At 41.5% G+C, this 25,875-nt stretch overlaps 2 protein-coding genes across 6 annotated transcripts; both read left to right on the plus strand.

Annotated features, from left to right (window-relative positions):
* Nucleotides 1-667: 667 nt before the first annotated feature.
* On the plus strand, nt 668-5,921 carry ces3 (carboxylesterase 3). Of its 2 annotated transcripts, XR_002198212.2 has the most exons (14): nt 668-774; nt 1,086-1,284; nt 1,414-1,552; nt 1,802-1,935; nt 2,031-2,184; nt 2,266-2,370; nt 2,497-2,598; nt 2,781-2,921; nt 3,267-3,347; nt 3,665-3,806; nt 3,920-4,069; nt 4,789-4,861; nt 5,189-5,296; nt 5,401-5,492. XR_002198212.2 is itself a non-coding variant. In XM_010884135.4 (13 exons), exons 1-13 carry the CDS (start codon nt 705-707, stop codon nt 5,579-5,581), a joined length of 1,671 nt encoding a protein of 556 aa, XP_010882437.1. In that variant the 5' UTR covers nt 668-704; the 3' UTR covers nt 5,582-5,921. The 2 variants fall into 2 exon arrangements, 1 of the variants encoding a protein (XP_010882437.1); XM_010884135.4 differs by lacking the exon at nt 5,189-5,296 and having other exon boundaries at nt 5,401-5,921.
* Nucleotides 5,922-8,002: 2,081 nt separating this feature from the next.
* kiaa0513 (KIAA0513 ortholog) lies at nt 8,003-25,547 on the plus strand. Of its 4 annotated transcripts, none has more exons than XM_010884131.5 (14): nt 8,003-8,110; nt 9,982-10,133; nt 11,900-12,390; nt 13,600-13,699; nt 13,827-13,900; nt 17,428-17,498; nt 17,736-17,940; nt 18,037-18,077; nt 18,304-18,376; nt 19,271-19,348; nt 19,812-19,841; nt 21,232-21,312; nt 21,440-21,534; nt 21,965-25,547. In XM_010884131.5, the coding sequence occupies exons 3-14, from the start codon at nt 12,005-12,007 to the stop codon at nt 22,012-22,014; spliced, it is 1,284 nt and encodes a 427-aa protein (XP_010882433.1). In that variant the 5' UTR covers nt 8,003-8,110; nt 9,982-10,133; nt 11,900-12,004; the 3' UTR covers nt 22,015-25,547. The 4 variants fall into 4 exon arrangements, with proteins under 4 accessions (XP_010882433.1, XP_010882435.1, XP_010882434.1 ...); XM_010884133.5 differs by having other exon boundaries at nt 12,066-12,390; XM_020040548.3 differs by lacking the exon at nt 8,003-8,110 and adding an exon at nt 9,369-9,437.
* The last annotated feature ends 328 nt before the right edge of the window (nt 25,548-25,875 follow it).

A 25,875-nucleotide genomic window follows, 5' to 3' on the forward strand; every position in this document is an offset into this window, starting at 1 on the left:
ATAAGTGGAAGATAATATAGCTTTCTATAATATGTTGGTTGATTGCAGCATTTGTGCACTGGGTGCTTGTCTTTGAAAATTGCTATCAGGATAGTTGCTCCTGTGAACATTGGCTTGTACTGTAAAACTACCTGTAACTAGACACTACCAAATAGAAAATAATATCCACACGTTCATCTATGGAGACTTAGATAAAGGACTTAATAGCTAAAATGTTAAACTTTATAATATCAATAATTCTGTCTATATAGATATTTAATCTAGTTCTGGGAATCCAGTCAACCCAGTCACGGACTCTTGACTCCGGTACCATCTGACAAATGATATTTGATCATTCAGGCTCAGACCAACAGACATTCTCCCACCAGACTGCTGACTTTTGTTACATTGATTTTGGTATTGTACTTCACCGTAGCGCTTTAGACCTGCTGTAAAGTGCATACATGACCAAATACATTAATTTCTAAGTTAGACTGTTTCTTGAGTACTTATATGCTGAACCAATGGCTTCAAAACCTCTTATTGGGTAATACATTGCATAAGCAATCTAATGTTCATATACATTATTGAGTGCAACTGGGGTTAAATCAATGAAAATGGTTGGACTGTGAGTGTGTACTCAAAAAGAGGGAGGTGCTTGCTATACAGAGGGGTATTTGTTGGAATGAAAACTGAGTGTGTCTATACCTTTCCAAGACACAGACATGATGAGAACAACGCTTCTTTGTGTGTATCTAACTAATGTCTTTTTAGGTCCTTCTCTGGGAACAACAGGTAAGACATTTCTATTTCATCATTCCATACAAAATAAAGACACCCCCGGAAAAGGAAAATGTGATTACATAACATGCGTATATTCATTAGCGACTTTACCTAACATGATAATTGGGAAAGTAGCACCGGAAATATCCATAACTTTTACTTAAATGTTTCCCATTTAAAAGCGTGAATTTCTACTTCACTAATGTTTCCCTTCAACTGTTAGTTGTCTCCTTTAAATACAGAAACTGAAGGGTGACAACTTGTAGGCTTAGACTTTGAGCAGGTTATGTGGTTAAGCCCCTTTGTGTTTACTGTGTTTCCAGCTGAGACTGGTCCGGTGGTCTCCCTGAAGAGTGGCAAAGTTCGGGGAAAGTACATAAGCGTGAAAGGCATAGAGCAGAGGGTGCAGCAGTATCTGGGAATACCATTTGCCCGTCCACCTCTGGGCCCCCTGCGTCTCGCTGCACCACAGCCTGTAGAGCCATGGGAGGGAGAGTGGGACGGTACCCGCCAGCCTCACATGTGAGATGGCTGAAGCTTTTTTACTGTACTGTCTTGTCTCTCTGGAAACGGAGTGCTAAACCGATGTGGCATTTAACCTAAGAACTCACAATACCCCTCTGTGTCTCTCTGTCACTTTCTTCTATATAGGTGCATTCAAGATCCAATTATTGCTCAAAACATTGTAAAAGCAATGGCAATTGAATGTAACCTGCCAGATGTGTCAGAAGATTGTCTTTATCTTAATGTGTACACGCCTAAAGAAGCGGCAACCGGCGAAAAACTACCTGTAAGTTAAACATGTCACAGCTGAACAGGTGTAACGTTGTGGAGGTGGTAGGAGACAGCCACAGAGGGGGCGGACCAAGGACTTTTGATTAACAGGCTTAATAACAACAGGCTTAATAATAAAAGCCTCCAACTGTGACGTCACAAAACAATGACCGACAAGAAACACAGGGAACTGGGGAAAGTAAATAGGAACATCAGGGGCAAACATGTGTATATGTGTGTGTGTTTGTGTGTTTATCCTGATCAGGTATTCTTTTGGATTCATGGAGGTGGCTTGTCAATGGGTGCAGCATCTCAATATGACGCCTCACCCCTAGCAGCCTATCAGAACATGGTCGTAGTTGTCATTCAATATCGTCTTGGAATTTTGGGATTCCTGAGGTATGTAGATGTTCTACATGGTACATTTTGTTTGACATTGCGTTTTTGTCCAAATGCAATGTATCTAATGGATTTCTTTGCATATTTATTGAAAGCACTGGAGATAAGCATGCAACTGGAAACTGGGGTTTTCTGGACCAGATTGCAGCTCTAAAATGGGTTCAGGAGAACATTGAACGCTTCGGAGGGGACCCTTTATCTGTCACCATCGCCGGGGAATCAGCGGGGGGCATCAGTGCCTCCATACTGGTAAACAAAAAGCATCTCAGAATATTTCAGGGAATGAGAAATAACAGTGTCTGATCTCCATCTTTGTTTCCAACCTGACAGACTATGTCCCCGTTAGCAAAAGGATTATTTAATCGAGCAATTTTCCAAAGTGGAGTGGCAACATTAGACACTTATACTACAAAAGACCCTCTTTCTCAAGCTATGGTATTGTACATTTCTCACGTTCATCTGACACAGAATACATTTTTACTGACTTAACGACAAACCATGATTTGTCAATACGTTATGTTTTGAATTATTACTGATCTTTGAAATACTATATGCGTCCAGGTGGTGGCTAATTTGGCAGAGTGTGACAACACCACTAATGAGCAGCTTGTCAAATGTTTAAGAGAGAAGACTAAAGAGGAATTGGTGAACACTACAAGAAAGGTACATTAATAGATATTGTGCATGTGTATTTCCTCTGGTTTGTTCCTCTGGTTTATTTGATGTTTGAAATTCTTTGACCTCATCTTCATTTAAATAAAGCCTACGGAGTTGCTTCTCTTTCAGATGGCCACTAGATGTCAGAATAGGCCTGTCTTTAACAACTGAATTTCACTGCATTTTAGATGAAAATCAATATGGGAGCGACTGTCGATGGAGTGTTTCTGAAAGACGAGGTTGAGAAACTTTTAAAGAGGAAGGAGTTCCAAAAGGTTCCTGTGCTCCTTGGAGTGACAAACCATGAGTTTGGATGGATCCTCCCCTCGGCAAGTTCTTTGGTTATTGATCCAAATACCACAATATACATACATTATCATTCAGCTTATTCACTGATCTCTGACACACAATATGAAAATGAACATTGATGGCTCCAAAAAGTGAGTTACCTTAGTTTGATTGTCTACATGTTTCTACACTTTCTCAAGTGTACAACAGGAATTTCGGTATAATCAGGTATATTTTTGTTAAATAAAGTAGATACAGTCCACTAATCAAAAGGCAACGAACAACAGAGGAAGAGGTAAAAAGTCAACACAAAATCACAGTTCTTTACTCGTTTCTGATGAGCTTTTTTGCTTTCATACTGCATGTTCTCTGATGTTTTGCAACAGTCCTTTGCTCCACCTGGATGGTCAGAGGGCTTAGACAGGCAGTCTGCCATGTCAGTACTGAACATTTTCTATCCTGCAGGGGTGAGTCATCTTCATCGATATTCCTCCTCATCTGTTCCCTCAACTGTTACTGTATCCATGTCAATATGAGGCAGGCTTGCTTTAACCTACCAATTACACTACTGTATGTTGATGATAGATGTATTATTGTAGTACTTTGAGTATGTTATCGTTATCCATTAAATGAACCAGGATATAAAACTACTGCTAGTTACAGGAAGGTAATACAGCAACATCAAACCAGATGGGTAGTCAGCTTTGGGCCTGAACACACAGTTTGTTGAACCTCTAAACCTGCACATCCCTACACCACAGTTTACACCTCTGTTGTATTACAGGCCTCTGGAAGAAACAAACTCATTGCAGATGAATACCTTAAGGATGCAAAAAATCCTCAGGAGATCCGTGATGGTTTCACTGAAATGCTAGGAGATCTGTTCATGGTTCTGCCTGTTATTAAAGTTGCTGGATACCACAGAGGTTAGTCCTGGTGTGGGTAAATCAACCTTCTTGGTAGGCTAACAGCTACATCATCATAATTCACTTGCTAAAAGTTCTGGTTATTATTTCCAATGTCTCTCCTGTTTGTTCAGATGCAGATGCCCCAGTATACCTATATGAGTTCCAGCACCGGCCAGAGATGCATAAAGACACCAGACCCAGCTTTGTGAAGTCCGACCATGCTGATGATATTGGTTTTATGTTTGGATCGTGCTTTTGGAATGGGCATATTAAGATAACAGGTAGGTCTATAGCAAAGATCAAGCGCATAATCAACTTTTACGTTGGGGAGGTAGATAGCGTTGCAGTTATAGGGTCTAACCAATAACCAAACAACCAAACGGATTGCTAGGTTGAATCTCAGTCAGCAGTGTTACAAATCTGTTAAAGCGATAGTTCTAACCCAAACTGTTTCGGTGAGTTGCTCTGGATAAGGGCATCTCCTAAATGACTAAATTGTAAAAAAAGTGATGCCATTTGTGATCACCAGAATAATTAAATTTAAATATGCAACTTAATCAAAACTGTTATAAGGAGATGGTGATAATGTCTGCTGAGAATATGAACATAATCTTTTTAAAAGATAAGAGTAAATGTAGGACAAATTAGTAATTAAATGAGGTGGTCAGGAGGCTAATAGATGCAGTTCATTTCCATTATTTGTTGACTCATAAGTGTCCCAATTTGAATCTTGAATGTTGATTGGCTGATAGCCGTGGTACATGATAGCGAATACCATGGGTATAACATCAAATCCCTTTTACTGCTCTAATTATGTTGGTAACCAGTTTGCACAATAAGGCATATGGGGGGGTTTGTGATATCTTGACAATATACCACAGCTGAGCACTGTGGCCAGGCACTCCACGATGTGTCATGTCTGAGAACAGGTCTTAGCCGTGTTATACTGGCCATATACCACAGCCTCTTGTGCCTTATTACTTACAAATATCACTTACAGGAACAATAACTGAAGAGGAGAAGACGCTGTGCAAGACAATGATGGCATATTGGGCTAATTTTGCTCGCACTGGGTGAGCATTCAGTCCAACATTAATTCACAACAATATGGTTATTTCTAGGTTCTAGCTGCCTACATTCCACACAACAGTCCAGGGTTTAATGGTGGGGGTTATTCAAATCTGAATGTGTACATTAGTACCATTAATGGCATTTTATAAAGAAAACGTGTGATGGCTGATCATTCGGTCTGTAATGTATGTTTTGGGTGACACCATACAGACATGCCTGGACAAATGATTGATGATATACATCATTTAGTTTTTTATTAAGATTTTATGTTCTATGTTTAGTTTATTTCCTGATTACAGATTTTCATTTTAATTAACTCTGCAATGTAGCTCCCAAATGTAGAAAGTGACTCCTGAGTTTACTTCCATAATGACTGAGCCTAACTTAATGAACTTTGGATTGGTCATGGCTCAACGTTTCCTATGAAAATGATAATGGTAAATGGATATCCGTTGTTTGTCTGCGCTCCCACCTCTGCTAGTTATTTGCAGACACAGATATCCTTGGGCGTACATTAACTCTAACTTAATGTGACCCTTAGCTCACCTAACGGGGAGGGCTTGGTACAGTGGCCCCTGTATGACCAGAAAGAAGAGTACATGGAGTTGGGTTTGAAGCAGGTGGTTTCTCAGGGCCTGAAGAAGGACAAGGTGCACTTCATGAATGTTGTCCTTCCTGACCAGCTCCGCAGCCTGTCAGCACCAGCCGGAGGGGGGAACTGACTCCATTTGCATTATTCTCACACAGCAAAAGAAAACCTTTGTCAAAAAATTTAGAAAACAGTTGAAATTAGAAAAATGCTAAAATTAAGCAAAATATATTCTGTAAACAAGAATATAAGGCTTGTTCAGATTTGTCGTTTTGTCTGAATTAGACTTTACCTGTGGGTAGAATTTTCTGTTTTGTAACAAGAAAATTTTTCTCATTGCACTGGCAGATTTTTTTTCTTCATTCAGGCATTTTTTGTGGTACAACACAGCACATGTCATTCTTGTTAATGATTTTTGTAGGTAGGTCTAGACTCTTAACTGAAATATATAACAGACAACTTTTCATTGCAAACGTGTGCTTGTCATCTTTGTGTCTGACTTTATTCATAATGAAAAGAAAACAGCTGATTAACGTCTGCAGCATAGTGGACAGATTCTATTATGCAGAGCCGTCAGGAACAGGACAGAAAGCCACAATAGTGGATTCCTAGCTTCTCCCAGTTTTGGCTTCAAAATAAAAGTGAACCATTTTTAGCTTAGGATGCACAGTCCAAAATGGACTGTATGTTCAATACTCTGTATATTTCTATGCTGTCTGTGCAAATCTGCAGTTATACACTCACCTAAAGGATTATTAGGAACACCATACTAATACTGTGTTTGACCCCCTTTCGCCTTTAGAACTGCCTTAATTGTACATGGCATTGATTAAACAAGGTGCGGAAAGCATTCTTTAGAAATGTTGGCCCATATTGATAGGATAGCATCTTGCAGTAGATGGAGATTTGTGGGATTCACATCCAGGGCAAGAATCTCCCGTTCCACCACATCCCAAAGATACTCTATTGGGTTGAGATCTGGTGACTGTGGGGGCCATTTCAGTACAGTGAACTCATTGTCATGTTCAAGAAACCAATTTGAAATTATTCGAGCTTTGTGACATGGTGCATTATCCTGCTGGAAGTAGCCATCAGAGGATGGGTGCATGGTGGTCATAATGGGATGGACATGGTCAGAAACAATGCTCAGGTAGGCCGTGGCATTTAAACCATGCCCAATTTGCACTAAGGGGCCTAAAGTGTGCCAAGAAAACATCCCCCACACCATTACACCACCACCACCAGCCTGCACAGTGGTAACAAGGCATGATGGATCCATGTTCTCATTCTGTTTACGTCAAATTCTGACTCTACCATCTGAATGTCTCAACAGAAATCGAGACACATCAGACCAGGCAACATTCTTCCAGTCTTCAACTGTCCAATTTTGGTGAGCTCGTGCAAATTTTAGCCCATCTGCCTCAAGGTTGTGCGTGTTGTGGCTTCACAAATGCTTTGCTGCATACCTCGGTTGTAACGAGTGGTTATTTCAGTCAAAGTTGCTCTTCTATCAGTTTGAATCAGTCGGCCCATTCTCCTCTGACCTCTAGCATCAACAAGGCATTTTCACCCACAGGACTGCCGCATACTGGATGTTTTTCCCTTTTCACACCATTCTTCGTAAACCCTGGTTTAAATGGTTGTGCGTGAAAATCCCAGTAACTGAGCAGATTGTGAAATACTCAGACCGGCCCATCTGGCATCAACAACTATGCCACGCTCAAAATTGCTTAAATCACCTTTCGTTCCCATTCTGACATTCAGTTTGGAGTTCAGGAGATTGTCTTGACCAGGACCACACCCCTAAATGCATTGAAGCAACTGCCATGTGATTGGTTGATTAAATAATTGCATTAATGAGAAATTTAACAGGTGTTCCTAATAATCCTTTAGGTGAGTGTATATCCATAGGGAAATTACATTAAACATTTTCTATAAGAAGAATTATAATGTATAATTATTTAACAACATTCCACTGTTGTTTAGCATTATATAGTCCAAATGTGTATTGTTTCAAATATTTATTATATTTTATAATTTTTCGTACTTTAAAGTAGTTACTTTTATTTTGAAAGCAAATCTAGGAGGAACTGGGAATCCACGTGCTGCACTCTTATTGTGGAAAGCGTTTTATGGGATTGTCATGGACCGTAGGAGGTCCATGATAATCATGGTATGACACTTTTTAAGGAACGCCCAAGATCACTTGTCACTAGAGCCTGCTCTTCCCGGGACTTAGTCCGGTTCCAAAAATAAGGCAATCAGTTGGAGCCTAGAAGAAATGTGTGTTTGTTTGAACAGGCTTTCTACCCAGGAAACTTGAGGTCAATCAAATTCCTTCCTTGAATTTGAGAGCAAGGGAGTCGTCCACAAGCTACTGAAACATAATACATGTCCTTGAGCTCCCACCTTAAAATATATTGATTGGCTTTCAGTTTCATTAGATATATATACTTAAACTTGCAGTTTAAATGTAAAAGTCAGGTTGTTCTCCTGTCCGTCTGTTACGTGTGTATTTTCTAGCTCTGCTTCGTGACATCATTGGGTCCCCCCACATTATAGTCCGTGCTCGATCGCGCATGCGTGTTTTTTTGACTACCCAAGAGAGCAGAGCTCGGATGCATTCAGAGAAGACTCTACTCTTCATCTACTTACGTTTCATGTACGTACAGCTGTCATTTTAATAAGGAATGGTCTTGATATTATACCTTATGCATTTTTATCATAAATGTATTTTCTTAAGCTTATAATTTGGTGTGTTTTAGTCACAGTTACAAACAGGCTACAATGTTATTTCGATCTCTGTCCTGTCATTCATCATCTGATGAACCCAGTGTTTATTGGGTGGGTAACGTCGGCTATCCTTGTGAAGTGCATGTTATCAGAAAATCGTACACAAAATACGAGTAAACCAGTGTGTACTCTAGCCTAACGCAGGCCTATTCCAAACGGTGTTGTTCACTGTATAGGATCTATTTCCTGAAAAGAGAAGAGCTGATGTGTATAGTAGCCTAATGGTTTCAACTTGTTTTAGTAGATCGTGTTTTGTCCGACTACTTGACAATGACAATTCTTACTATTATCGCATCTGGGGCTTTTCATTGCTCATTGCATTGAGATTATTTGGAATTCAATATCCAAAGAGAGATTTGAGGATTGAGGTTGATTATATTACTACTACGCTATATTAATGGATAGTAATGTATCTAAGTTGCAAAGTATCTCCACACCAAAATTACTGACACTGAATGATTATATAGCCTACTTTATGAGAAATGTTGGACGTTTTTTTAATAAATTTTTTTATTTCAATGCGGTCACTCTAACTTCAAACAGAACCTGGGCATGGAGAACATTATTTATTTTTTAATTCTCCACTAAAGCCCAAGGTAAATTTTCCACCTTTGAAAAACATTTGCTCAACAAAGTATACATTTTCTATAGCCACTATCATTATTTAAGCCATTACTTTAATTATGTATGTCCTGAAAGTTTTAATTTAAAAGTTCAGTTGTTTTTGTTACATTTGCTCTGCAGTTGCTCTTGGTTATTTTGATTGCTAATGTTTTCAGAACTGGCTTATTGGAATTCTAACTGAAAGATCCTAGTAGCCATGAACATTTCTTTGACTTGTGTTAAAGTTTCATTATCCACAGTCTAGTTTTGAGACCAGAGGGTGCTGGGGCTGACTGGTGTCTGGGGTGTCTGTGGATGCATGTTGGCCTAGCATCACCGGGGGTCAGGTGTGACATGCTCAGCAAGCTATTATGTCTCATCACACTCCAGCATCACCCACTTTGCATGCTGTCAAACCGAGGTGTCAGTCGGCTGAGCGTCATCACACACGATGATCAGACTGACTTCTTGATTGGACCTGCAGTATAGGAAAAAGGCAGAATCACATCGAATGGTTACCTAGGAGGAAGACGTGCTTTAATTTTCAACTCTCCTTGCCTTTTTGTGTTCTTGCGAAAAGACGGAGTAAAGAAGTGGGTTAAAATTTTGATTACGTTAAAAAGAACCATTGCCATATCAGGTTGGCTGTGTGTTGTATTTTTATTGCAGTGGGTGTGAATAACATAATGTATTTATAAAAGAGCACTAGTTAAAAGCACTAGCAGTAGCCGGCTTTTGTAATGTAATGAAGCATACTCATGATTGGTTGCACAGTGTTTCGTTTGGCACTCTGTCTAATGGTTTTATCTGAAACTGCACACTGAAGAGAACTTCCTGCTGTTATGTATATGGTCTTTCACATATTGACTCTTGTCTCTTCTGGCTCCTATTCTATAGTGTCCCAGTGGACTTAAGAGCTTATCTTTCTGTTGCTGCCATGGTAGCTTTTTTTTCAGTGACCTTGTTTAATCAAGGTCATGAATGGGAGGAGGGTCTGACAAGGGTTTGGCTTGGGAAACTGGTTATTAATAGATCAGATCTTTTGGTCTCTAGCAGGACATGTTTGTCTGGTGTGTTTCTTGATAGTTGGAACCAAAACAGGTAGCTATAAAGACAGGCTGGTTTTCTCTGTTTCAGATTGAAGTTGCCGTGAGATGAAGCACCTGAATACAACCACAGGAAAAGAACCAAAGGCTTTGTGAAAAGAACCACAGGCTGTGTGGAAAGAACCAGTGGATATGTGAAAAGAACCACAGGCTGTGTGAAAAGAACAACGGGATAGGCCTACGGTATGTCAAAAGAACCATAGGCTACGTGAAAAGCCTACTTTGCAAATCAAGAATTCATTTGGTTTTAGCTACCAAATTGGAGGGAGTTATACTGTACATATCCTCCTAGTCTTTCTTATCCACTCACTTTTTGCTCTGAACTAGCTGTGTCCACCTCAGGTCAGGTCAAACAGTCTAGCTGTAGGGAAGCATAATGAAACAATATTTCAAATGACCCTAATCTGTCAGCGGCCTGTTCTGTCACACCTTCCCTTCAGTATGAAATGTTAAGTTATGGACTCGGTATGTCCATCTATGCTTCTAGTCCTCTCCAATGGAAGAGAGTGCAGCCTAGATGAACATTCAAGTGTCAAAATGCCTGTGATTAGATAGGATTGAACCAGTCCCCATTCTTCTCCAAGTCTGGTGTGAGTCAGGACATTCAGGAATCTGGACTGGACAACAGCCCTAATTCACCAGGCTAAGGGATATTCAAACAGCTAACAGATTCAGTTCCTGGGCTGCTGACTATGATATAACATTTAAGAATGCCACTGAGGTCTGTAGAACAAGGAAGAGTGAAAAAAAAAAATCCTTGACTTTTTACTGTCCTGTCTATATTTATTCATAGGCGACATCATTTCAATGAATCCTTGTTCGTACACATTTTGGCACAGATTGTGACGAAAGCTCTTCATTTTCTCTGCTTGTTCCCTGGAGGGAGTGTGGGTGGGTGGGTGGGTGGGTGGGTGGTGGGGGTTGCTCCTGTTCTGCTCAGGGAAGCAGAAATACTGCAGCCTGTCGACTCATCCCTGAGATTGACTGAGCCCCACTGAAAGTCCCCCCTCCCTTGCTGTGCGGGGGGGGACACGGTTAATACTAGGGTCATTAGAGCAGCAGCAAGGTGATTGTGGCGACAGTACTGCAGTGGGAACCAAAACAGTGTTGTGTTGAGATTTTGTTCTGAGCACAACTCGAATAAGGTTCTCTCTATAACATTCTCAATGTTCAGGTTTCGGTTGAGTAATATCACTTGGAGTCGGTGAATGGGCTTGGATGTGTTTAGTGATAAAATGGGCACCTGAATGTGTACATATTCATGTACATTTAGCAAATCTGTGTGGCTGTGTTTGCATGAGTGTTCACTTATGCTGGTTCCCAGCGTCCTAATCCTGTCTTATATAAGTATACTTGTCATAGTGCAGTCCTCTAGTGGTTCACAGTCAGACCAGACCTCAGCCTGCGGGCTTTGAGTGGCAGAGCTGCTGCCATATCCAATAGGAGAAAATTGTTCCCTTTGAAGATAAGCAAAATGGCGGTTCTAGGAGGAATTGGCAGATCTGTGTAGGAGGGCACCTTCTGCACTGCAGGAAAACAATATCCAGCCAAATCCAGTTTACTACATGATCGGCTTAAAGGACAATTTCACTTTTTTGCAACGTAATGTTAGATGGTTCCTTACCCTGAAAATGGTCTATGGGCCAAGAGAAACTGCAGTCTATGGTTCAGTTTTGTTTGAACAGCCATTGCAAACATTTTAGTTTGGTAGAGGTGGCTAAAATGAGCTGATGTTTGCCATGGCTGGTGAAATGGAACCAAACCACGGATTACTGTTTGTCTCGGCCTATGGACTTCTTTCCAGGTGAGGAACCATCTGTTATCAAGTTGTAAAATGTGAAATTGTCCTTTAACCTCATCAATAAGCAGTACTGTGCTGTGATTATACTTCCTATGTGAGGTAAAGTAGGCCTATGTGAGTAACAAGACTCTGTCCCATCTCTTCACAGGTGCACTGGGCGCGTGGGCATTGGCATCTCTCTGCCACTGCGCCCCTAGTGGGTGAGAGTCGGAAGTTCCTCCTGTCTACTCTGACCTCTCTGTGCTTTGCTACAATGGAGGGGGGAGGTGTGGACAACCTCATAGACTTTGACTTCCCCTCCTGTTCATCTACAGAGCCTCCTAGTGGGATGTTGGCCCACGCAGACATTTTCTCTCCTGCCCCGCTGGTTCCGGGGCCTGCCTCCATGGCCCCCGTGGAGCCCCAGCTGCCGGAGCCCCTGGCCCCCATGCCCAGCTCCTACCATCACCGCCGGGGAGAGGACGGGGACAGCGATGCCACAGAGTCAGCTGACAGTGACAATGACATGGACCCACACTCCCAGCAGTGGAAATTCCGGCGGTCATCTTCCTCATCCAATCACAGCGCGGAGGGCGGGGAAGAGGCAGCTCAGAATCGGGCGTTTATGAAGGCTTATGTGGAGAAGGTGTTTCATGGAAAGTAAGATCATCCTGTATTTAGTGCGTTATTGTATAGGACCAAAGCCGTGGTAGAAAGTGCCGTAGTCAACAGTAATGAGTAGGATTCTGTTTTTTGAAATGTTCAAGTGATTGCTTCAAAATGCTTTATCTGGAATCGCTGGAATGGTGCAGTGGTGAAGTCACTGCCTCCCAGTTAGCTGTGTCATTGCGAGACCAGGGTTTGAATCCTGCTTGTTGATTAACCCAGAGGTGTCACAGCGGGTGGTGGAATTGGGGAAGAGGCTGAAACTTGGTCACAGGTGGAGCTTCCTGCAAGATAATGACCACAAGCACACATACAGAAATCATAGGTTAAGGCTATCTTTGCTAGAGGAATGAAAACAAGGATGATTTATATTTAAAAAAAGGGTCATTGGTTGATTCCCGTGGATTATTAATGAAGTGCAATATATTCCTTGTGTTGGATAATTACAATATTGCTTGTGTTTATTTTATTCATTCTTTTTCTCACATCTTTATTGAAGGTGCCTATCATTTTGGAGCTTACTGTACAATTGGAAAATACAGTTTGCACCAGGCTGCCCTTTTAACAACATGACAGAGAGGAGCAGATTACTGTTAGATTTGAAAAGGTCACTCCTCCTTCCCTGCCATTGCCGGGTGACTTGATGGGCCGTAAACATGCCTGGATTTAAAGAACTACTTCAAGCACATTTCTCGCAACAAAGCACCTGCCGAGTCAGCAGTGCATTTGTTTTATCTTTTAGTGTTATTTAGCATACTCCCCCACATGTGGGGTTTTATGTAAAGTAGATTTTATTTAAAAAAAAGCTAATGAGTCACAAATGTTACCCAACAGAAATTGGGGCCCCAGAACATCTGGTGGACAAAATGGGTTCCATGCTGAATAATGTACATGCCACTTGGATAGGGTATTTCTTACAGTATATAAGTGTACAACATATACCACTGGTCTGTGTGAAACTGTTTAAGGTAGGTCTGTACAACATACACCACTGGTCTGTGTGAGACTGTTTGAGGTAGGTCTGTACAACATACACCACTGGTCTGTGTGAAACTGTTTAAGGTAGGTCTGTACAACATATACCACTGGTCTGTGTGAAACTGTTTAAGGTAGGTCTGTACAACATATACCACTGGTCTGTGTGGAACTGTTTGAGGTAGGTGTGTACAACAATGGTCTGTATAAACCTTCATTTTCTGTCAGGGAGGACTTTGGCCAGGAGGAGAAGGCTCGCTTTGGGCAGCTGTGCAGCGGAGAGAATGGCAGCGGAAGGGAGTGGTTTGCCAGATACGTCAGTGCACAGGTCAGTTTCAGCATCTAATCACAGTGATCTGTCTCGACACACAGGCACACAGAAACACAGTCATCATCATATGCCCTACATATTCCATTTGAGAGTTTTATGGTGACTACACACTTTCTCTTTGCAGCGCTGCAACTCCAAGTGTGTGAGTGAAGCCACATTTTACAGGCTGGTGCAGTCTTTTGCGGTTGTTCTTTTCGAGTAAGTCTAACTCTCTCTTTCACCTCTCTCTGCTAAGTGCCTATTATGGCCCTGATTTCTTTTGCCAGTGCTTCGTGAAAGTCAAATGTACAGGGGGGAGAACAAGTATTTGATACACTCTGTAATTTTTATTATAGGTACACTTCAACTGTGAGAGATGGAATCTAAAACAAAAATCCAGAAATTCAAATTGTATGATTTTTAAATAATTAATTTGCCTTTTATTGCATGTCATAAGTATTCGATCACCTACCAACCAGTAAGAATTCCGGCTCACACAGACCTGTTAGTTTTTCTTTAAGAAGCCCTCCTGTTCTCCACTCATTACCTGTATTAACTGCACCTGTTTGAACTCGTTACCTGTATAAAAGACACCTGTCCACACACTCAATCAAACAGACTCCAACCTCTCCCCAATGGCCAAGACCAGAGAGCTGTGTAAGGACATCAGGGATAAAAGTGTAGACCTGTACAAGGCTGGGATGGGCTACTGGACAATAGGCAAGCAGCTTGGTGAGAAGGCAACAACTGTTGGTGCAATTATTAGAAAATGGAAGAAGTTCAAGATAACGGTTAATCTCCCTCAGTCTGGGGCTCCATGCAAGATCTCACCTCGTGGGGAATCAATGATCATTGATGTGGCCAGGACGACTGCACCGTATTGAGGGGAGGATGGATGGGGCCATGTATTGTGAGATCTTGGCCAGCAACCTCCTTCCCTCAGAAAGAGCATTGAAGATGGGTCATGGCTGGGTCTTCCAGCGACCCGAAACACACAGCCAGGGCAACTAACGAGTGGCTCCGTAAGAAGCATCTCAAGGTCCTGGAGTGGCATAGCCAGTCTACAGACCTGAACCCAATAGAACATCTTTAGAGGGAGCTGAAAGTCCGTATTGCCCAGCGACAGCCCCGAAACCTGAAGGATCTGGAGAAGGTCTGTATGGAGTGCAGTGTGTGCAAACCTGGTCAAGAATTACAGGAAACGTATGATCTCTGTAATTGCATTCTGTCCCAAATATTAAGTTCTGCTTTTCTGATGTATCAAATACTTATGTCATGCAATAATAAAAAGCAAATCACAATGTGATTTTCTGGATTTTTGTTTTAGATTCTGTCACTCACAGTTGAAGAGTACCTATGATAAAAATGACAAACTTCTACATGCATTGTAAGTGGGAAAACCTTCAATATCGGCAGTGTATCAAATACTTGTTCTCCCCACTGTATGTTTGGTACACCCCCTGAGAAGCTGTCTTTTCTTTATATACAGTTAGGTCCAGAAATAATTGGACTTTGACACAAGTTGTTATTTTGGCTCTTCACCAAAGTTTATTCAAGTTACAGTTAAATAATGAATATGGGCTTAAAGTGCAGTCTCTGAGGGTTTTCACATCCAAATTGAAGGGTTTAAGAATTACAGTTCTTTAATATGTAGCGCCCTCTTTTTCAAGGGACCAAAAATAATTGGACAATTGACTCAAAAGCTGTTTCATGGACAGGTGTGGGCTATTTGTTCATTATTTCTTCATCAGTTAAGCAGGTGAAAGTTCTGGAGTTGATTCCATGTGTGGCATTTTCATTTGGAAGCGGTTTCTGTGAACCCACAACATGCGGTCAAAGGAGCTCTCAGTGTAAGGTGAAACAGGCCATCCTTAGACTACAAATTAAAATCAACAGTTTGGTACATTCTGAGAAAAAAAGAACGCACTGGTGAGCTCTGCAACATAAAAAGGCCTAGACCTCCATGGAAGACAACAGTGGTGGATGATCGTAGGATCCTTTCCATGGTAAAGAAAAACCCCTTCACAACCTCCAGCCAAGTGAAGAACACTCTCCGTGTGGTAGGCATATCATTATCCAAGTCTACCATAAAGAGAACACTTCATGAGAGCAAATACAGAGGGTTCACCACAATGTACAATCCATTCATAATCCTCAAGAATAGAAAGGCCAGATTTCACCCAAAAAATTCTAAAAAAGCCTGCCCAGTTCTGGAACAGCATTCTTTGGACAGATGAAACTAAGATCAACCTGTACCAGAATACTGGGATGAAAAAAGTATGGAGAAGGTGTGGAAGGGCTCATGATCCAAAGCATACCACATCATCTGTAAAACACGGTGGAGGCAGTGTGATGGCATGGGCATGCATGTCTTCCAATGGCACTGGGTCACTAGTGTTTATTGATGATGTGACATAAGACAGAAGCAGCCGGATTAATTCTGATGTGTATAGGGAAATATTGTCTCCTCAGATTCAGCCAAATTCAGTGAAGTTAATTGGATGACGCTTCACTCTACAGACCCAAAATATACTGCAAAAGCAACCCAGGAGTTTTTTTAAGGGAAAGAGGTGGAATTTTCTGCAAAGGCCGAGTCAATCACCTGATCTCAACCCAATTCAGCATGCATTTCACTTGCTGAATACAAAACCTAACGCAGAAAGACCCACAAAACAAACAACAACTGAAGACAGCTGCAGTAAAGGCCTGGCAAAGCATTACAAAGCATTCCCTGGAAAGGATTCTCGACAAAGTATTAAAAATAAACATTTTGTTTATAATTGTCCAATTACATTTGAGCCCCTGAAATAAGTGGACTGGGTATTAAAATGGTTGCAATTTCTAAACGTTTCATGTGAAATGTTGGTTCAACCCCTTGAATTAAAGCTGAAAGTCTGCACTTCACTTGCATCCTGGTTTTCATTTCAAATCTGTCATGGTGGCGTAAAGAACAAAATATTTGTGCCAGTGTCCAAATATTTCCGGACCTTACTGTATTTGGACATATGGATATGTAGTCCTCATTTCAACACTATTGACAGATAATGATGACTTAATTTAAGAAATGACACTGAAGGACTAATCTTTTCATTGAAAATCAACAGAAATTTAATTTCAAAGTGCAGAAAAAAGTACACTTCAAAATGCTTGTGGTGCCTCCTTTGGCTGAAATAATTTAATGTAGCCATTTCTTGTAATTGTCAATGAGTCTTTTACATTGTCTGGGAGGAATCTTTGCCTGCTTTTCATTACAGTATTGCTTCAACTCTGTTATTTTCAAGGGCTTTCTTGCATGCATGCTTCAAGTCTCACCAGAGCATTTTTGTATGATTAAGATTTAGACTTCAAACATCTGTTAAGTGAATGTGTTACGGTAAAATGTGATTGCTATTTATAATAAGTGTGTGTTTTCTGTATATGGTTATAGCTGTAACATAGGACTCAACTGAAAAAGAGACCCTGGTCTGAGTTTGATTCTCCCTCAATAAATAAATACAAATAAATGTAAAAAAAAAAGATACACATTTCCAGGGGGTGAACTTACCTATTCAGCTGACTGTATGTCTTTTCTCAAGCGGTCCATTCTGAATTTATGATGTTGTCCTGATTTGGCTTGTTTTGGTTGTGTATCCTTTGAGTTCAGTTTACAATTTTTATTGGTAATTGTCTTGTCTATTTGCTGTATATTTTTTGCTATATAAACTCTGATTTAAGTGTGTGTGTGTGTGTGTGTGTGTGTGTTGCAGGTGCTATCAAATGGATGACTACAGTCCGGCTAAACACCTTATGACCATGTGCTTCACTTACTACCATACTGGTGAGAGGTGCACCTGCTTAAACACCCCTCTACTTGTCACAGGAAGATTTTGACAATCATTATTATAGTCACATAATCAACAAGTAATTTTACACGTGCGTATATATTGTTGCACACTGCTATTACCGGGTTATAACCATGTTATTAATGTCCTATAAGGCTCTATGAAGCACCAATTGACCCTCCTAAGGAAGCGTCATTAGGGTGGTGACGTAGTGATCGTGCCCTAATCCACAGGTAAAACCCAGTTGTCCCCTACCGAGCTCCTGGAGCGAGCGCCTGTAGCCATGGACTCCTACCTGAACAAGGCCAACTCCTGGCTGTCCGGCAAGAAGGACGCGGCCGAGCGCCTCCTGAAGAACTCTTCAGCTGCCAAGACAGATGTCAGAGGCTTCTTCGGAGGCCTTGAGAGCAAGCTGAGGGCGTCTGCTCGCAAGAATGAGTAAGATGCATTCCTTTTAAAAAAACAAGTGATCTTTTAAGCTGGGTTTCAGACAACTGTAAATATCCACTATTGCCCCAATTCTTTTCTATCCAGGGAGGCAGGGAGTCCAGTCGAGGCAAAGCCCAAATCACCAGGTACGTGAATCCAACGTGCCTTGTTTATTTTGAAGTAGTACAGCGTTGATACCCATCAACAGTTATGATTCGGACAAGTCAGTTCTTGTATCAGTCTAGTTTATAACTCATTTGTTGTCATAACCAACCTATCACCATCTAAGATTACAGCTCTGTTGCCTCATGAAGTATGGGTTGCTCATCAGTTGTTGTCCGTTGCCTAATCTGTTTTCTACACTGTCCTCAGAACCTCCAGAGGAGAAGAAAGTAGAGAATGGGAAGGTGTACCTATACACACACCTAAAGCAGCAACCCATCTGGTAGGAAATTTCTACATTGTTCCCCACAATGTAACCATGTGGAGACTATGGATGGTTGTCTCTCCGTTAGTATACAGTACCATTCAAAATTTGGGCACACCTATTTGGGAAAGTGTGTCCAAACGTTTTGACTGTTACTCTAGGCCACATGCAATCTCACAGCTGGTCCATTTTTGACACAATGTGGGCGATTGGTGGTGCTACAACACGTGTTTGAAATCTCAGACTCTGAGAGGTCATGCCACGTTGACCTAAAGTCATGAAATGACCTAAAGTTCCTCTCCTCACAAAAACACAATTTTCCTCATGCGGTCCAGCATTATGGATTTTTCACCATTTCACATTTTGTGAGCAGCACTTATAACATGGCTAATTTGGCATAAAATGACCGTTCTGCCACTAACTTGATATGACTTATTCTGTATATGGCCAAGGTACAAGCAACACAATATCTTTCTTATTAGTCCCAAAAAACAGAATGTATGCTTTTGTACAATAAACGTTAACGTGGCCTTGGTCTGGCGTATAAATACATATCAGTCAGTGAAAGATATTTGTATTTTGTGCGCAGGTTGCAAACACTGTCAAGACTCATTTTATTCAAGAAAATCCCTGTCAACCACACAGCGATGCTAAAACAAGCATTTGTTTATTATATCTCTTCATCTGTTGTCCACACTGATTACATTTAGCACACACGCTCAGGGAAGAGAGCTGGCATTTATACAAAAATAAACTGACTGACCCGGTGTGCATCATTCGTGAGGAATGACATGTTTACTGTTGCCTTGTTTCTACAGATGTTTACATACGATGTGAGAATTTCCCGCAGTGAAAATAAAGTGGTAAATTGTCCTCCAACATGGTTTTATAGACGTGTCTCTCTCCGGGCAGGCACACGTTGAGGTTTTGGAACGCAGCCTTCTTCGATGCGGTTCACTGTGAGAGGAAGAAGAGGTCACCTACAACCAGGTGAGAGACCGGCACACCTCCAGGGTGGATGAATTCAAGATGATATTGGTGTAACATCCACTGGAACCTGGTGTTGTAAAGCTGCTCTTAACAGCCTGTGGAGTGAGTACACAGTATAAAACGACACTGTACAGTATGTATGAGTTTCCGGTAGATGTGTCAAGAGATTGGAACACGTGCAGCGTGAATGTGACGTGTGTTAAATGGTATGAGGTGTGTCTTTTTGTATGTGAACACCTGTCTTTTCTAAGTGGGCGTGTACAAATTAAGGGAATATGGTGTGAGTTTGAACTCATGACGTCTTCAGGGAAGCCTCACTGTACTCCTGTAGTTCCCTCCTGTTGATCTGTTGACTGCTGTTGATCTGCTGACTGTTGCCACCAGCTTCTTCTTCCAAGCTCTTGTTCTCAACCTTTGCATGTGTCTTTAACCCTTTGTCTCCTCTTGCCTTGCTGCCGGGCAGGGGGACGGAGGAGGACGAGAAAGACGAGAGGTCTGTCCTTCTACCTGTCTGCTACCCTTAACACTGGTAGATGGAGAATAAGAGGGGGTGGGACAATGAGTTGACTCAGTGCAGATAGATGGATACGTAGGAGGGGAGGAACATGGAGAATAACCAATGGATACATAGGAGGGGAGGAACATGGAGAATAACCAATGGATACGTAGGAGGGGAGGAACATGGAGAATAACCAATGGATACGTAGGAGGGGAGGAACATGGAGAATAACCAATGGATACGTAGGAGGGGAGGAACATGGAGAATAACCAATGGATACGTAGGAGGGGAGGAACATGGAGAATAACCAATGGATACGTAGGAGGGGAGGAACATGGAGAATAACCAATGGATACTTAGTATTGTGACTTGGAGTTGAATGTCTTGAAAGTGCCGTTGTGTTCCGAGTATGTGTCACTGAGCACCTGCAGAACAGAACCCAGGTTGGTATTTCTACAGTGGGTGGGCCGGACCAGCAGGGCAGCAGTGGGACAGTCATATCCTCTCAGTCACAGTGTCCATGCAGTCTCTCAGTCACAGTGTCCATGCAGTCTCTCAGTCACAGTGTCCATGCAGTCTCTCAGTCACAGTGTCCATGCAGTCTCTCAGTCACAGCCACCTCGTCCAGACTACTGATTAACATGGGTTCGTCTTGTTCATAGAAACCGGTATAAAATGACCTATTTCTGTTCAGAAAGGCCAACATTTACTTATGTGGTTACTGTTTTTGTTTTAGTTATGTTTAGTTCATGGATGATTGTATTTTAATTGAACATGAGGCCATGTTTGAAGACTAATGGCCATGTTCCCAAACTCCATAGCATTGCATGAGGGGGAGATCACGGAACTCACAGCCGTCCCCGCATGTTCTGTTTCCACTGATGACAGCATGCTAACATCAGATGGTTTCCCTTCAGTAGGGCTTGTTGCATGTGACATTTTTTCTGTCTCTATGACCATTGCATGTCAAGTCTTATCCAATTCTCAGACCATTCAGTTTCTTCATTTATATTTATTTATCATCAGTTTATTTTATTATTCTTTAGAGGATTTCCTGTACCATGTCTGTATGTGTGAGTGTGCGATGTTGTGGTGTTGGTCAGGTGTTCTGCTTCCTCAGTTGTACGTAGCACTATTCATGCTATGACTACACTGTTTATAAAGCTTTTAGACCTTTCTCTCTGTTCCAAAAACAGAGAAACAGCACAATGTAACGATATCCAGCTGGCCGTTGCTTTTGATTGACGTTTTCCTTTTGGAATTGTTTTAATAGTGCTGCTATCATCTCATTCCAGAATTTTAATTTTTGTTTGGTTGTGGTTAGAAGGCCAGAGGTAACTTTATAAATCATGACCCTATTCTCTCTGCTTTCCACTTCCTCCAGGGAGAAGTGGTGTCACATGACACAGGAAGAGAAAGATGACAGCTCAAAGGTCGATGAAAATATTACCTTCGGCCAATTAGGGTGAGTGAGGATATGTTCTCACGCCTATGAGCGAAGAAAAGAAGTACAAAATGTAATTCACATATTCAACAGGAGAATTATTGTCTACATGTTTTGTGTCTTTGTCTCATGGTAAATTAACTTTCAGGACATTCACTCACAACATGCTGGCATTTGGGCTCAGTAAGAAACTCTGCAATGACTTCTTGAAGAAGCAGGCCATCATTGGAAACTTAAATGAAGGTAACCATGACAACCATCTGCACACAAGTAGCATCAAATGTATTGTTTTTGATAATAAAATACATCTATTAAAACCAATCAAACTATTTACATTGTTACGTTAAAAATATAGTTTTTCATGTGTACCAAAAAAACTGCTCCATTGCAGTACGTCTGTTTCTTGCTGCGTCAAGTGAATGCCACTACACAGTTAGAATGGAAACATGCTGTGGTCTGTTGTGGTTTAGCAGGGGAAGACACTGTCTCTGGTGCACATCATACCATCACAGCATGCGTTCAAATACAGCCCACTGATAGTTTCAGAACATTCTCTCCTCTGTCTTTCCTACAGCCTAAAGAAAAAAAGACAATATATTTTGAATGTATACATGCAAACCATCTTAGCTCCTCTAATTGGGGAAAAAAAAAAAATTCTGTTTCTCTCTTACAGAACAGTACAAGCTGTTAAGCGACCACATTGAGCAGATGGCCTCGGACTGAATGGGAATGACCCCCTTCAGTGACACCTGTGCAGAATCTTTAGTAATTAGCTTAGTAATCAGTCTGTTCCCAGTACAGCAGACCTCCTCTTCATTGTACTGTGGTGAAGACTCAGCAATAACTTTTTACAAAAACCTTCAATATCTAGTACAGTAACGATCTGTCCAATATCATTTTCCAGTGAAGTATCACTAACCTGCAATAACTAACACACTGTGATGCTACACACAGCTACAGTGTCAATATTCCAACTTCACCACACTTCAAACTAACATATGGACTCTTCACCTCTTCCGGGCACTGTCAACGAGGTCTTTTACCCTATCACATAAAATTGCATTATTTTATACTGACATTAGTAAGTATGTTTTCTCATAGGTAATTATTTGTCCACAGTTTGACTGATTCAGCAATATAAGCATCCATTAACCCATTTCTATTATCATTTGGCCTATTGCCCAGTGCAGTTATAAATATCAACACATTTCTATTTTGATATTTTCAGTCTCTGTAAATTTTAAATAATAATCCGAAATTGTTCACTTTGGAAACGTCTGAGTGAGACTCAAATTTAAGGCTTCATTCGTTATAATGAACCAATGGCTGTTTAGCTGTTTAAGGGGGTGGCTCTAAACCATGTTATCAGTGGATCATGAACCTATGGCTGTTTAGCTGTTTAAGGGGGTGGCTCTAAACCATGTTATCAGTGGATCATGAACCAATGGCTGTTCAGCTGTTTAAGGGGGTGGCTCTAAATCATGTTATCAGTGGATCATGAACCAATGGCTGTTTAGCTGTTTAAGGGGGTGGCTCTAAACCATGTTATCAGTGGATCATGAACCAATGGCTGTTCAGCTGTTTAAGGGGGTGGCTCTAAACCATGTTATCAATGGATCATGAACCAATGGCTGTTTAGCTGTTTAAGGGGGTGGCTCTAAACCATGTTATCAGTGGATTATGAACCAATGGCTGTTTAGCTGTTTAAGGGGGTGGCTCTAAACATGTTATCAGTGGATCATGAACGAATGGCTGTTCAGCTGTTTAAGGGGGTGGCTCTAAACCATGTTATCAGTGGATCATGAACGAATGGCTGTTCAGCTGTTTAAGGGGGTGGCTCTAAACCATGTTATCAGTGGATCATGAACCAATGGCTGTTTAGCTGTTTAAGGGGGTGGCTCTAAACCATGTTATCAGTGGATCAGTATTTTCTAATGGGTTTGCTTTCACATTGGGTTTTTTAAAGGCCTAAGGAGGCTCTGAGAAAGACAGTGTACTACATATATATATGAGTGAGGGAGAGAGAGTGTATATATAGTATAAAATACACACTTGGAGTTGGTTGTATTCTGAAAAGAAAATAACAGACATGATTATTTGAAAAATGCCCCCAAAATATTGCATGGGTGCTAACCACCCCAGACTCCCTACAGCCCTGCTTCTCTAATCCTCCCTGTCCCCTGATAAATAGATTCATAGAGTATGGCTACCCTGACACAGTAACCTGCTTCTCTAATCCTCCCTGTCCCCTGATAAATGCAGTGCACATACCCTACGATTAGTATTGTTTTTATTGTTTTGCAGTGGAGACATATAATGACCTTGGAGCATAAACTCCTCTCTGTCCAAAGTGCCTTGAATGTACCTGTGGAAAACGTACCTAACTCTTTCAAATGTAGTCAATGCAAGTCCCCATTATAACAGTAAATGTACATCTACTACGATATCCTCCTGTTACTGATGCTCAGTCAGGAACATTTGAAGTTTCGTGCACAGGTGTTGACGGTTTTCCCATGCTTGTGAAGGCCGTCCTCGGTGTGTAGTGGTTATGATGACCTACATTTGTGTGTGGGGTGGTAGATCTGGATTAACATGAGGTGGCAAGAGGCTGCAGGGTGCCTTCCAGCAGCAGCCCCATGTCTTTTGGTTTATTCCCACAGTAGCCTTGTCCTGAGGGGTCTGCGCTGTAGGTTATCCACGCACCATTGCCCATACCAGTGTGTTACTGGAATTGTTCAAATGCAACATGGCCCTTAAGGAAGCAATGCTGTCTACTACTTCTTGGAATTATTCAATCCCACCAGAGGGCAGCATTGGGACTTTAAGGTTTAGTACAGCTGTTTGTTCAACCTCTCCTCTGGGATCAACTGTATCTGATCTTTAACAAGGGCTATTCAAGGGCAAGTCTATCATCAAGTCCTTGGCTAGGTGAATCGTGTGCCGATTCAAGGCTACAACAAAATTGCGGAACATCTTAGGGTCCCCAAGGAGAGGTTTGAGAACCAGCATTTGAGGCAGACTGAAGTAATATATATTATTATTATTATTAACGTTAATTAATGTTGGAGCATTGACATTTCAGATATATGTGAATATAGTGTTGTAAAGCATTTTATGATTACTGTTAATTTTCTCACTGCTGAATTTAAGTACTGGCATTTTTGTTTTATTTTTTGTGATTTTGTTTTGTCTGTTTTTGATGATTCTTCACACATTATGTTCAAACGTATTTTTTCCAAGTCTTTGTGTGTGTTGTGTGATCTGTGGGTCAACGTCTGTGTAACTCTACTGTGTATGATGATTATGCTAACTGTGTTGTGAAGTCCAAGTAACTATCTCAGTGGCAACTAAAGATATTGTGACCCTGAAGTGCCCTCAATTCCTCCCATAGGATTAGTCCATTCAAGTGCTGGACCCAACCGTCTATGTGTCAAATGTTGAGTATATTGTATTTCGTGATTTCTTCAGTGTGTTAGAAATACAGTGACTAGTGGCATATGATGCCTTTTAGTTGTACTTCTATGACATGTCTATCAGGTGTCTGTCTGGGCTTGCCCTCTCCTTTTCCTTGTGAGCTGTAACAGAGGACCAGCTTCTTCTCAAAGGGGCCTCATCTCAGTTGTGAGTAGTACTTGCGTTACAATGTTGCCCCCTGCTCACGGTCCGGATTGGACCTTTCTACAGCAGTCCGATATGTCCCGCTAAGTCTGCATGCTTCACGTCCACAGTATTGGCGTACTGCTGGATGGTTTGGCCTTTGTGTTAAGGTTTGGTGTGGTTTAACACCAGGCCCTCCTGTGTTTGCTTTGCTGTGTGGACTGTGAACTCTGTGTCATTTATATTGACACGCAGACCAACCCTCCGTCCTCCACTACTGGAACTGGGAACACTTCACCCGCTTTTCATGTTGCATGGCAAATGCACGGATGGTCAATTATTGGTCTTTGAGACATCTCACACAATGTCTTTGTCTGGCTGAACTGTGGGCAGTGGTGGTCCACCTTTACCAGTCGCTACTAATGTCTGATACCTAGTCATGAACGGGCCTTGCATGTGTTTGGAATTGGAACAACCTTTGGCACTAAAGATCACAGCCTGTCCTCAAGTTAAAGAGTCGGGAAAGAGACGTCTTATTGGTTGTTGTTCACAATGTCCTCCCACTTTTGTAGTGCAAATGGTGGTTGAGTTTGCATGGATATGTAAATATGATGGAGAACGTTGTTGTGATAAATAATAAATATATTTTTTAATGTGAACGCATTTTGAGTCTTTGGTGTGGGGGGGTGTGTGCGGGTTTGGGTATGATATAGTTTAGGAGAGGGGAAAGGGTTAGACAGCTGTTTGAGGATGAGAGCTCAGTGTGAACGTGTTGGCTGGAAAGAGAACTGCGTGTGTGAGTGAGAAAAGAGACCGTCCATGTGAGCAGAGGGGGACCATGTAGTAGCACAATGTGGGAGTGTTCAGACCACGACCCAAGCTGCCAAATGGCTGCCATTCCTGCTGCTGCATGTAAATAAACAGTGGTCACGCTGGCTGTTCACTGATTGGACACAATGTAATGAGCTGTGAAAGCCCAGTCAGTGG

The sequence above is a fragment of the Esox lucius genome, chromosome 19 (assembly GCF_011004845.1).
Source record: "Esox lucius isolate fEsoLuc1 chromosome 19, fEsoLuc1.pri, whole genome shotgun sequence".
NCBI classification, from domain to species: Eukaryota; Metazoa; Chordata; class Actinopteri; order Esociformes; family Esocidae; genus Esox; species Esox lucius.

Coding starts and splice junctions, on each gene's coding strand:
- ces3 (XM_010884135.4), top strand. CDS start 705: ATGATGAGAACAACGCTTCTTTGTGTGTATCTAACTAATGTCTTTTTA. Junction 2,371..2,496: donor ACCCTCTTTCTCAAGCTATG/GTATTGTACATT, acceptor ATATGCGTCCAG/GTGGTGGCTAATTTGGCAGA. Junction 3,807..3,919: donor AGTTGCTGGATACCACAGAG/GTTAGTCCTGGT, acceptor CTGTTTGTTCAG/ATGCAGATGCCCCAGTATAC.
- kiaa0513 (XM_010884131.5), top strand. CDS start 12,005: ATGGAGGGGGGAGGTGTGGACAACCTCATAGACTTTGACTTCCCCTCC. Junction 19,842..21,231: donor GAGGACGAGAAAGACGAGAG/GTCTGTCCTTCT, acceptor CACTTCCTCCAG/GGAGAAGTGGTGTCACATGA. Junction 21,535..21,964: donor CATTGGAAACTTAAATGAAG/GTAACCATGACA, acceptor TCTCTCTTACAG/AACAGTACAAGCTGTTAAGC.